The sequence below is a fragment of the Protopterus annectens genome, chromosome 11.part0 (genome assembly GCF_019279795.1).
Source record: "Protopterus annectens isolate FY-2018-M chromosome 11.part0, PAN1.0, whole genome shotgun sequence".
Lineage (NCBI taxonomy): Eukaryota > Metazoa > Chordata > Ceratodontiformes > Protopteridae > Protopterus > Protopterus annectens.
This window is the reverse complement of record NC_056745.1, coordinates 955,478,931-955,492,902: the sequence shown is the minus strand read 5'-3', so window position 1 is coordinate 955,492,902 and position 13,972 is coordinate 955,478,931. Positions and strand designations below refer to the sequence as shown.

General features: G+C 39.6%; 1 protein-coding gene across 3 annotated transcripts in view; it reads right to left on the bottom strand.

Annotated features, from left to right (window-relative positions):
* ELAPOR2 (endosome-lysosome associated apoptosis and autophagy regulator family member 2) overlaps window positions 1-13,972 on the bottom strand; it is a 1,439,853-nt gene that overhangs the window by 284,049 nt on the left and 1,141,832 nt on the right. For all 3 annotated transcript variants that reach the window (XM_044088347.1, XM_044088349.1, XM_044088348.1), the window contains one exon: window positions 10,151-10,340. In XM_044088347.1, coding sequence (XP_043944282.1) covers window positions 10,151-10,340 — 190 coding nt within the window. The remainder of the gene's footprint in view (window positions 1-10,150; window positions 10,341-13,972) is intronic.

Here is a 13,972-nt window from a genome sequence, read left to right as displayed (position 1 = left end):
AGAGGTGCATTCAGCCATGTGAGCAATCAGCCTCATGGATGAATTGGATATTGATTGGACAGTGGCCATTCTGGAGGGAAAGGTCTTGCATTCCTCTTCAGACATGGACTCAGGGACCAAGCTAAACAGTTCCTTGATCAAGTCCCTCTGTTACCTGGTAAAATGGGACAAGCAGTCCAGCACTCACAAATCAAACATAGACGAAGTGTAAACCCTCTTGCCAAACCTGTCTAAAGCCCTAGACTTCCTGTTGGGGGGGGGGCAGTGGAACTTTCCTGAGCTAGCTCCATTTTGGTGGGTGCTGCAACAACCATGGCATCTACTGGGATCCCTTTAGTCCAGTGTGATATTGTCTAGGGGAACACTTAATATCTTATCAGCCTGCTTGGTTATGGTCTCTACAGTCTCAGGATATTTCCATGCTTATGGAAACTAATTCAATAAGAGGATCCACCGGGGGGGGGGGGCATCCAGAATGTACACAGCTGGTGTTGAAGGCCTCCAAGAGCACTAACTCCTCAGGGTTAGGGCTCTGGGAGGACCATCCACCCTTTTGATGGAGGATCTCTAGGATGTCCACAAATGAGACATCATCAGGTGGATATCTGGGGGAACCTTCCCCTTCTGATAAACATTGTCAGTTGTGCCAGATTTCTGCAGGGAATCCAGGTGTCTCCTTTTACACCTCTTCTTCCAGGGGACCTCCTTGGTGGGATACTCCTGGGTGGTATTGAAAGAAAAATGGGGATCCACAATGGGAAGAGGTTGGGGGCTTTGCAGCACCAGCTGTCCCGGTGGAAGATGAGAGGCCTAAATGACAGATTCCATTGGGGTGGAAATTAGATCCGATGGTTGGAGAACCAGGAATCCCCTAGAATGGGCAAGGGCCCTCTCCACTACCTTGATGGCAGATGGACTACAAAGATCCGAGAGTCGTCCCTCAGTAGTCAAAACCATTGGAAACTGAGGTTCTGATGGGAAGCAACAGCTCCAAAAACCTCTGAGTCGAAGTCAACCCCCCCCCCCTCCAGACCAAACATCTAAGCTTCGGCTACAAGATGCACTGGGCCCTAAAGCTGTTGGAGCAGACCATATCAGGGAAACCATCAGACTTGAAATGGGAACCACTACTGGATCCAATGTCGCTGTTCTCATGGCCATTGGATCCAACAACTTCAAAGCAGGAAGTTGAATCGAAGGGGCCACAGGATGAAAAGGGGAATGCCTACTCACAGATCCAGAAGGGACAGAGCCAGCAGAACCTCCATCTGAATCTGTTTCTTAAGAAATCATCTTATCAATCTATCCACCTCCTGCTCAGACAAGCTACGGGTAGACCTGATGGAGGAGTACATAGATGGTGGTCCGGACACTGGCTTGGAGAAGGCCTCTTTGGGAGGAAAGCTCCAAGCTGAAACACCAGACTTCAAGGAGACAGTAGGAACACAGTGAGCTGAGGGTGAGGAAACCACAATTATCTGATCCAACAACCTCAAATCTGAAGGCTTTAGCGCCTTTTTAGGCAACTCCAAGGAGGAACACCCATGGGAATGCTTCCTGTGTTCCCTGGCCTCCTTAGGTTTTCTAACAGAGGTCTGAGTCCCTGAAGTGGAAGGTATTGAAGGAGTGGGAGGATAAAGCAAGCCCTTCAATACCAACTTGTTGCGACAGTCCACTACAGCACATGGATTAACCCCCCCCCCCACATATTTCACAGGAAATGTCTAGGTGCGGTGGACCTAGACAGTAAACACACTCCATGTGGGCATTAAACAGGGAATCTTGTGCCCACAGGAAGTGTATTATTTAAACACCAAAGGTTTATTCGGGCTTCTCAGCCATGATAAACCAGATAGAAAAAAAGGAGAAACACAGAAGACGACTGTAAGGGAAAAAAGATAGAGAAAACATCCAGTACAGAAGAAAACCAAGGGAACTTGCTAAAACTACTAAACTACAAAAGGAAACCTTTTTTTTTTTAATAAATAAATGAATTGAAAATAAGGTAGGAGGACAAGAAGGAACAGTGACTAAAGGAAATGGCTGAAAGTTGACTTTCAGAAACTCTTGTATCGAAAATGAGAAGGAGCAATGAAATTCCAGTGCTTCTTGGTGAGCGGCAAATGAGATCTTAGGTATTCTGGAGGAAAGAGGCATTATGGGATGAAGAGGAGGACCATGAACTTCGAATCTTGAGCTTGGAAAGCAGCCAAGCTGGACAAGAGACCCACAGGTTGAGGAACAAATGAAAATGACAACATCAGATCTGTTGTTATAAAAATTCTTATATGAGACTGCATCCATCCAGGCATCCTCAACCCCTTTTTCTCATTTTATGCATGGGGTTGGGGTGTTATTTCAATAGTGACAATCATCTCAAGACAAGTCTACACCACTGGGTGGCTAGCCCTGCTGCTGTAGTTCATCCGTACCACTCACTTGCACATACACTCGCACCTACAGCCAATTAAGAGTGTCCAATCCACCAACTGCATGTCTTTGGAATGTGGGAGGAAACCAGAGCTCCTGGAGGAAACCCACACACCTGCAGACAGGATATGTAGACTCAGCACAGAAGGCACCCCAGCCAAGAATTGAACCGGAGAATCTCTTGCTGTGAGGCAACAACGCTTACCTCTGCACCACCACAGCCACCTAATGGTGACACTGCTTGGGTAAACATATTACTTATTATGATTTTACAAAGACTACACTTACAACAAGAAAAAGCACCCTTTCTAGTACTGCGTCTCAGATACTCTGTTATAAAGAGCAGCAAAATATTGGATAAGTTCTTTAAATCATGTGCTCTCCTGTGGCAAATATTTAAATTAATTTCATTACTTGTTCCGATGTATTTAATATATGCCAGTGTTTATTAACACTGTCACACCTTGGCGATGCAAACATTTTGAACATAGGGGTTATGACTAATGTTTTGTGACAGCAAAAGGACACAATTTTGAATGAATGAGACATACACAAACCCATTTTTAGTGATACTGGTCAAAATTTAATCAAAGTACATCATTAACAAGATTCCTAAAACATGAGGGTTATAATGACTTGTAATAGACACACTATGGCTGTGAAAGAGATTATTACCAAACATTAGCATATATTAAACACATCGGAACATGTGAAGAAATTCCAAATTTGGCTACAGGAAAACACATGATTTAAAGAACTTATCCAGTATTTTGCTGCTCTTTATAACAGAGTACCTCAGACTAAGTACCAGAAAGGGTACTTTTCCTTATTGTAAGTGTAGTTTTTGTAAAATCATAATAAGTAATAGGTCTACCCATGCAGCACATCACTTAAAGAACTTACTATGCTATTCAGAACAGCAAAATACTGGATATCGCAGACACAATACTAGAAAGGTTACTTTTTTGTTTTACGTGTAGTTTTTTTTTTTTAAATCAATATAACAAGTAATGTGTACACATCCAGTCTCACATAAGAATTTGTATAACAGTTATGTGGATTGTGACCCGGAACATGTGGTATACATAGCCCAATGTCAAACATACATACCCTTATATGTAGGTAAAACAGACAGTAAACCAAAGGAATGTATTTGTGGTCACCTTTCTAACATTAGAAGAAATATCCAAACAAATTCACTTTTTAAACATATTTCTGAGAGGGATGCTATGCATCGGTTTAAGTTTATTGTTGTACAAATTGTTAGACAATCCATTAGGGGTAGGATGTCACTACAAAAACAGAACGAAGAGTATAAGTAGATTAATTTATTAGGAGCTAATATAACATCTGATTTGAATAGCTTGAATACTTTAAAACCCGTTTTAAAGAAATGGGGCTTATACTATTGACTTTGTAACTTGTTGGCCAATGAGCATCCTAGTTTTGAACATGTGATTTTAAAGCATTTATAAGTGATACAAGAAGTTTATTTGTTTTTTACACCTGAAGAAGGTATCAGTGAAAGCTATATATGCTTGTGTTAAGCAAAGTTTTATTTAACAGATACCTTTTCCATCCTAGCTTATGTACACACACCTGATGTATACACATAATAAAGTAATTACAATGCACTATTATAATAAACTAATTACAATGTAGTATTATTTTCTTTATTATCTTGGAATTTTAAAAATTCTTGACTTCAGCCAGTTAGAAAAGATTTGTTTTCCATTTACTGGCTGCAAAAAATTAACTCTTGCTAATTTGTGGGTGAAGATGAAAACTGAGAAAGGGTTTAATCACTGGGAGCTGCAAGTGATCTGAAACTACTGTCGTCTGTGACTGCACTGGATTGTTCCTAGTCCCATGCCCAATGACTATTCCACATTTAAACTCAAAAGGCTCTTGAAGTACCAACCCATATTGCAAACATTACCTTAAAAGCACCTTCCGGCTTCATCTTACGCTCATATCATTGGGCACTAACAGATCACACTGAAAATCACCTCCCTTTAAACTGTTAAAGATTGGGTTACCTTCTGTTTCATGACTTCCTGCTCACTTAGTACACACTACAAAACTTTTAACTCATTTTTTTTCAAACATATTTAAAATCTGTGACATCTGGGATAAGATCACTGATCACTGCCATGCCTAGGAAATCCTAAAGATTACCTATCACTGTAAAACTTGAAAACTGTTTCTTAGGATCCATTTTAGGAATAATGTTACTGCTTTTATTCCTGATGAAAGAAGGGGCAGAAGGACTTTGATTCCTGATAGTCTCTGGATGGGCAGTGTGCATGGGAACATCTTCAGTTTTAATTTTGGGTCTTTGTGTATCTTGACTTACTGTTGTGCTGAGATGCTACACATGCTATCCAGTGCATCTACCAAGAGTTAACTTAACAAATGTACTGACTTCACAACACCTGAGACAATCAGTCTGAGATTAGTGCTACTATTTTGTTTCTTGTAAGAGCCGGAGTAAAGTGTCATTGATTCCTAGCTGCATGCAGCTGCGGTAAGACCAGCACTAATAGGCAGGGCATGCAGCTGTGGCAAGACCAGCACTAATAGGCAGACAGTAGCCAATATGCAAATCATTACAATTCATCTCTCTTGGCAGACCTAATTCTGCTTTTCCACAAAGTACTGCTAGATTGGCTACCATCTAACCTAATTTAAAAGCATCACTCTCAATGACAAACCCTAGTCCTCCACCCACTGGTAACATGGTACATGAGTCTGCTCTCATCCCACATGTGGCTAGTCTGGTCACATTGGATGTTCTAAGGCAGTGTAGCAACTGCTTTATACTTACTGACAGTTCACTGCTTCTATCAGTTAATAGCATGATCTGAAGAAATGTAAATATTTAAGATACTTGGAGATAACTTCTTGAATTAACCCACTATCAGTAAGCAGCCTTCCTTCACAACATCACCACTGGGCCCATAACTTGTGCTAAGACTGGAAAGAAAAACTGCTAAAGCTTCAATGAAAATACTCAAAGATCCCAGTCTCCAGCACAGAAGGGATAACCTATTCCTTCCAAATACACACACACACACACACACACACACACACACACACACACACACACACACACACACACACACACACACACACACAGCAAATCCATTAAGCTAGTCCCAACAGTCACCAGGAAAGCAGGCTTAAATCCAAAAAGTCCACTAATTCTCCTTCTGTACAGGGACATGTTTTAGGTATAGGTGACTCTATAGACTGGACAAGAACAGAGTGATTGCAAGCTGTTTGCCCGATGTCAGGATCTGTGATACCACAAGGGCCCTTGAACTATACAGAAATGACTATGACCTTGTTATTGCCCATGTGGGAGTGAATGAGAGGGACACGCAGAGAGATATGGTCGAACTTAATATACATGTATTAGCTCATTAACACCTGTGTGGTGTGGAATGTTACACCAACAGCAACTTAATACATCTTGTATTCCAGATCATTTTCTGAAAAATAAACTTAAAATGCATAACATAATCAAATGCAAGTATTTTGTGAACAAAAAATGCTATTAAGACAGCATAAACAGCAATGTTATCAGTAAGAAGTTTTCTTTACAGTGATAACAGTCAGTGCATTCAAAGTTTTTCCATAAATGTTATAATACATTATAATGCATACATAGCCCAAATTATATTTTTGCTACACTTTGACAAACAAATTGTCATATCTTGGAAACTGTGAAACTTCGACATGTATTGGTAGAACATTTTCCTTTACTGGACATAATCTTTTAGATGACGATAAGAAATTCCTCTCTGAGTGCATACTTAGTGAGATATTTACAGAAATACGAAAACATACGCTTAATTCTACATTTAGCAATATAAACACTGAATATCGCTTAGTGCAACCATCAAAGCTAGTTTTCTTCAACAGCATCTAAGGTTTCCCCTGATGCCATGCAACAGCTTGCAAGTTCCTTGTTTTTTGAAGTAGTACGTACATATGGAAATATTGCTTATTTTCATAATTAGTAACAAATAACTAGCAATAGCTCAGGTATACTGTGATATAAATGAACACTGACAATGAAGTTTCCTGTCTTCTACCATAGCATATCATACGTCTCAATAACATGCAGGGCACACTATTATGAAAATATGAACATAAATATTAAATATGAATAATAAATGACAAACTGTGACTAATTTCTCTGCTGTAGGACATGAAAGACTAACAATCTTTGTGTCATTTTGTTAATAACTCCTTCCCCTTTCCAATACTGCCTATTAGTTCTGGATGCCATAAGGCGCTATGGGTGTGAAGTGGAAATATAGCTTGAATGGACTACAGGCACGAAAGACTTTAATCTTCTTGCTTTCACTAAGAATGATGCCTAGATAACAAGACAAACTTAATTGGCTTTAACAATTTAAGTCGTTGGTGTCATTTTAAGAGGCTCCAGTATGTGTCAGCTTGGGGAATAGATGGTAGATAAGAATTCCTTTTTCAACAGAGATGGCTTACACCTCTCATACCAGGATTTTTGAAAACTGGTTAAAGCCTTTCCTGCCCCAATAGTGCCTTTTTGTCAGACCCCTACTGGGCATTCATACATAGCAAACTCAAAGTCAAATTCAAACATCATGGTGGCACTATTCAATCATAGGAGTCTAAATAAGAAGATGTATGAACTTAAAGCCCTCTTGCAACTTAAACACATTCATATTTGTGTAGCTACTGACATCCGAGATGATTATATTTTATGGATAAATCAATTTTCACTAAATACTTTGCTGAAATTAAATCAGCTACAGAAGGGTTTTGCATAAGCAATTCCCCAGAGTAGAATAATTATTTATAACATTCGGCAGCATTTAAATAATATATGGCTGTTTTTTTATCCAGTAAACGTTGAGAGAAAAATTCAGACAAAAGAAAAGTTTGCACATATTTCATGCTAGTTTGTCATTTTAGACAATTTAATGAACATAAACCATGGTATGTATGTCCATCGGAGTTCTAAATTACAAGCAGTATGGGATCAGTTGTGTTTTGATCCTGGTAGAAATGATTCAATGAGTTGTAAAAATGATCATCAAGGATTTCCCTTTGACAATGCTAAAGTGTTGAGAATCCAGCCTAATGACCTTTTGAGATCATAACTGATATCATTTATAATATACTCCATAGCTTTGCAGATCAGGCGTGTAAGGCTAACTAGTGTATAATTATTAGGATTTGTCATAGGGCCACCCTTGTGGATAGGCATCACCACTGTAGTGTTTCATAATTTAGAATGAAATCTGGTGGCTAAGCTTAGGTTAAATAATTTGAGAAGTTCAAAAAAGGAATTACTGGTACTATTTATTAAATATCAAGGTATTTTGCCAAGTCCCATGGAGAAAGTATTTTTCATCTTTGATAGCAGCTATAGAACATATTCCTTAGTCACAATAGCAGGTATACGGGATTCTGGGATATGTCAAGTTTGGACAGAGGTTTTGGAAGTAAAAGTTGTACTAAACTTGTACAATGGAAATGCTTACTGAGTTGGAATGGGTGGTCATGATTAGGAAAGCTCTGAACATTGAGTGACATTGTTCCTTAGTTATCTAACGCAGCTAAAGGAGGATCTTTAACCCTTAGCTTCAGAAGCTAGCCTAAGCTCATAAGCTACTTTGCTAGTTCTAATAGCATTTTCAGTTCCCTGGTAATGATTTTTATCCTTGTTACGGTGAGTTGTGGGTCTGATGAACAATTTAAGAAGTTTTTTTTCTTGTTGTACAGTTTATTTATGTTGGACCACAAAGATGTTTTTTTTTTAATTTTCCCATTGTATTTTGTTCAGGTTGGAATGCCTAATTCTATTCAAAGTGAGCACTGAACTCCTTTGTGAAGCTGTCTCCTGTGCCAATTAATTTTGAGAATTCATCATATAATTGTATGAGATTTGCCCATTTGAAGTCCTTAAATTGTGATATGCTGGCTTCAGGGGATTTAGAGATTTTGAAGGAAATTCACAAATTTACAGTCTGACTTAAGTAGGGAAGGACAGGCCATGGCAAATAGAATGCGAAAGCTACATTCATGAGCACCAGATACATAGGGGTTATTAACTATATTTTCCAAGTAATTTTTATTAAATCCAAGAACTTCTAGGCATACCCTACACATCGGAGGAATAGCTGTTTCAGTTAATTTTGAGGTCGCTAGTGTCCTCAGATAATGGAGTTCTTGTTAATAGCAAGTTCTCCAAATGCTTTCAGGAATTTAGTATGGTTATCTGAAGACATGGAGGACACTATATAAAAGGCTTTAAGATGGCAGTTTGTCTTATGTATAGTGGTCTAGAGCTCTATGAGGTCTGTTTGTAGGTCTTTTGTAATCTGTTTGCAGGTGATATGTTCCTTAACAAATATGGAGATTCCACCGCATTACCATCAAACCTGAAGGCATGGTAACTTCAAAACTCAGGTAAGGAAGAAGTGCTTTCTTTACAATTAAATCAAGTCTCAGGAAATACACAAATATAGCTACGTTCAAGATGCAACAGAGTCTTACGATCAAGCAATTTGTTGCTGAGACTTCTGAGGCTAAATTAATTTGCTATATAGGAAAGTCTATTAACTTCATTATTTAAAAAATGCACTATGGGGCAGCAAAGACTTTAGCCAGTACCTAAAATCCTTTGAACATGAGGTGCAAACCTGCCATTGTTTAGCAAGTTGGACTATCTGTCATCTCACTCCCATGCTGACTCACATTACATTCACCAAGAAATGATACCAACTATTCACCCAATTGTTGAATCCAATTATATTTTCATTGTAACTAGGCATCAGTCTTGAGGAAAGAAGGATTCCATTCAGGACCAGGGTCTTACCTGCATTTATCACATGCATAGAAAGTTCTGACATCTCTCTCTGCATGCCCCTCAGGATTTTGTTTCTCAGACCAGTCACTCTGGTATGTTGAAGTCATACTTGACCTCACAGAGGGTCTTTTAGGGCCCCTGTAACATCAGATATCCTGGCACCTAAATGTCAACTGATTGTAACTCTATGCTTGTCCAGTCTTGTGAGAGGGGAATCTGTATGCCTAACAACCTATTCACCAATCACCAAGATACTTCCACAGTTTCTGCAACACCATCTTAAATTTAGACATGAATGTATGGGTACTGGGAAGCCTTACAGAATATAAGACTAGAACATGGTTCCAAGTTTACCCTGACCCTCATAACTTTCAGTGTCTAAATTTCATCATCAAACACATTTTATACCTTCACTGCATCTACTTTGTCTGACCAATGTCTAACCTACTAATTGTAATATCCTTCTGCCCCATCTATCTGTTGCAGTACAGATATATGAAAAGGTTACTTTAAAGTGTTTTTCAGGAAGCTTCATCCCCTCCCCCCCCCCCAATGTGGAATACCGTCATTTTCCCATCATCCTATTCAGTGAGATCACTGCAGTCTTAACCCTGGTTGGCAAATATGTAAAACTGATTGAAACTGAATGAAAACTGACATAAAAATCAGGAGACAGGGTCCACTGACACAGCAGCAAGAGTTAGCAGACAAATACAGATATGAAATTTTCCAAAATAAAGTTGTACAGTCAAAATCAACAACTACATTCTATATTTTCCAGCAGCACTTTCATCATCATTTGAATACATTAATAATTGAATTTATCTGTGCATAAAAATAATAGTCCCATACCTATGAAAGTATCAGCAAGACTAACAGACTGCGATGACAAGGCAGTTTTAAAACCTCTTCCATCAGATGGTATGATAGTAGATTGGCAAACATAGGTTTCCACAAAGTCGGCATATCCCCCAGACTCTCCTTCCATGGCCTTTGTAGTTAAATCAGTTACATTGTCCACACAAACAGCCATTTTCTTTCCCTAGTCAAAATTAAAGAGAGTGATGTAAGGACAACAAATTAATACATGACTTAGTAATTCCTTTTAGGTATCTCCTGATGACAGTAGTATGATTACACATGAGAAACATTTTACACAGCTGCATATACAATTGACAGAAAAGTGTGAGGAGGCCTTACCACTTACTGATGTAATGTTAGAGCTGCAAGAATGGACAATATAAAACTCTCAAAGAAATGAATTTCTTTGTACTGAGGCACATCCCTTTATTTGGATGATGGATATCGTCAATACGGATCAATTTTCCCATTCTAGATTCAACCGATTACAAAGCAATGAAAGTTAGTACCATCTCTTGCACAGCTGCATCTGTCAGAGTAAGCTGGAACACAGAGCCAGCTTGTCCGTTTACTAAATGATCTGGACATTTCAGAACAGGTGCTGTGGCAGTGACTTAGAAGTTATGAGCATAATGAAATCTTTACTTAAAGCCACGTTTTAAAGCTCAGCTCACAAGTTTCTGAACAAGTCCTCCTTTTTTAGCCAACACAGAAGCTGCTGACACCTGTGCTAATTAAGGAAATTTCCCCAACTACTATCTACTGCAAGAAAATGTAATGTGCTGAAAAACAACAGTCATTATGAAACTCTGTCCAGACCCCATTTGTTTATTCTAATGGAAGGCCATCTGTGAAGAAAAAGTCTGGTGTTAATGCATGCACACTTCTATTGTGTAATTGTATAACAAAATAAGGTGCTCTTCATTAGTTCATAGGAGATTGCTAGGCTAACGGCTTACAAGCCTAGCCAATATAACCCAATTTTACCCAATAAATGGCCCCTAGGGCAAGAGGAAGGCATGGATTTGTGCCTTTGCCTTCAGTATCTTACAAAGTGCCCCTGTCCTTAAGGGGCATAGGCACTACTGCAGGTAAAGATTTGTGATGCCCCATCCATTCATACAAACTGCATTTGAAGAGGGCCAGGGAAGGTTTCTGCTTAATGTGAACAGGAAGCCTGTTCCAAAAAAGAGGCAATCTCTGAAACACATCTGATTTTACAGCATATTTTGTTTGACTCGCTGACTAAGTTTAGATCCCTAGTTCAGCTGACCCTCATGCTGTTTGACTTGTGGATGTGTAGCAGCTCCATCAGAGTTGGATTTGTGAGTGCTTTGTAGGCCAACCATAGGTAACCCCTTAATAGTCAGTAGGAGACAGGGTAAAGGGAAAGGGCTTTTAGTCTATCTGAACAGGACATGTTTACATCCTGTATGTTCATTAAGAGGAACCCCTGAGGTCACTCCAGCTGCTGTAAGTGCCTAGTCAAGTACATGCCAAATGGAGCACTGTAGACTATTATTGGTCTAATGAGAGCTAAGTACAGCGGGACTATGGATTTCATACCTTTACTTACAAGTTGTGCCACAAACTTCCTTACCACTGTGGACACATGGCATACAAAGTTCAGGCTATTATGTACTAATGTGCTATTGATATTGTAATTTGCAGGGGTATTTGAGTTCCCAAAGGTTTAGGCCACAGTTCTGGCACCAATCATTTCTGTGACCTAGATCCTCCTGAAGGATATCTACATCAATGGGGGATTGATTGCCCCCAGCTTGCAGTCATCACCAAACTTTGTCATCCACAGAACTTCCACATTAGTCTTGACTTCTGTGAAGTACATTTTGAACAGGATTGGTCCCAGCACTAAGCCTGTGGCACACCACTAGTATCTGGCCTCTTACTGGATCTAGATTCATCCACTTTAACCATGTGTCCTGTCCATAAGCCAACTGACTATCCATCTTGTGATGTAGGGAATTATGCCTCGCTTTATGAGTTTATTTATAATATCTGAGTGAGAAATTGTGTTAAATGCCTTGGCCAGGTCAAGGTAGGCAGTATGTACTGTTTTACCCTCATCCATGGCCTTAGTAACTTTCTCAAAGAAATCCACCAGATTCAGTCGGCATGATCTACTCTTGACAAAGCCAATATGGGTCGGGGCCAGTGTTTGGAGGTTTTCTATGTCATGATTATTCTTTCCATGTCCTTCCATATAAAACTAGTCAAACTTATGGGTCTGTAATTTCCTAGGTCAGTAGATGGTCCCCCTTTATGTAGAGGGATGACTGTTGTTGTCCTCCACCCTTTTGGGACAAAGCTAGTCTGGAGGCTGAGGTTTAATAGAGATCCTAATGGGCCTGATAAGTCCTGTTTTAAGCTGTTTAAGAGGCAACCTGGTATGTCATCAAATGTGTTTTTAGCTTTAGAGAGTACAGTGGCAACCTTGGCAGTGCAGTGGTGATAGGTATTTCTTGGAGGAGAACTGGGTGTGATGGCAGGTGAAATTTGAGCTGAATTTGTTGGCCAGCAGATTGGCTACATTTTCTGGCTAGGTATAGGTGATGCCATCTACAACTAATTCCACAAATTGTTGGATGGTGCTCTTAAGATTACAGACATAACTGAAAAATGCCTTATGGTTATCCTTATCTTTGGAGGCTATTTTTACCTCAAAGTCTGTGTCCTCTGATTTGCCTGTTTAGACTAATAAGTGACTTTTTACTCTGTTATGCACACTCCCTCTTGCATCTCTACAGGATTTTCTTTCTTTTGTTGTGCAAACTATTAGTACTAGGGATCTACCAGGGTGGCTTGCTTTTGCAGTTTGACCTGGGTTTATTTTGCTTTGGTACTGCCATGTCTATGTAGTTGCTTGTATGGTTGTACAGGGCTCTTGTGTATGCCTCTGCATAGGTTTCTGTGTTTTCTAGATCAGGAGCTTGGAAACTAGCTATGCCACCCCTTAATAGAGGTTATTCTACCTTAGAGAAGTTCCTAATGATTTTGGGATTAGGTGGGAGGGATAATTTTCCTTTTATTTCAAGTGATACTGTTTTGATATGTTATCTTGCCAGTAAGGCCATCATGCGCGTGGGGGGGGGGGGGTGCAGCACTCTCCCATATTTGTCAATTTGTCAGTACCAGATCTAGGATATTTGTTTCCCTAGTGGGAGTGCAGACTAGCTGCTCCAAGTCATTTGAATTTACAAAGTCAAGAAATCTTTCAGCCTGCATGTAAGTGGTACACATGTCTCCCAATTAATGGGGGGGGGGGGAGTAGTTAAAATCACCCATGAGTATGGTACACTGGGCTGGACTGGGAGTGAATCTATTAACTTCAGGTAAGATGTATGGGTTTCCTGGTTCAGGTGGGGTCCTGTAGCTAGAATATGGTAATGGATTCTTTCCAAGGCTAGTTGGACATGGAGTAGCTCAAGCATGTCACACTGTTTGATCAGTCTTGAGGTGTGCTTATCCTTTACAAATGTACTTCAATGTTTTGTTCTTTCATGTTCAGTGAGTGGTCAGAACATTTGAAAGGCATTACTGCTAGAATGATTTCCATGGCTTTCAACCATATTTCAGTAACTGCACAGACATCAATCTCCATGGTGAGGACAGCTTCCAGTGAGTATAGTTTCTTGTTGAGACTCCTAGCATTGATAAGTAACACCTTTAACTTGTCTTGAGTAGCTTTTGCTATGCTGGAAGTTTTGTCTGTTTGGTACTGCCTAAAAAAGACACTATAAGGGTGGACAATGTTTTGGTCAATATACAAAAACCTAGAGGTGAAAGGTGAAG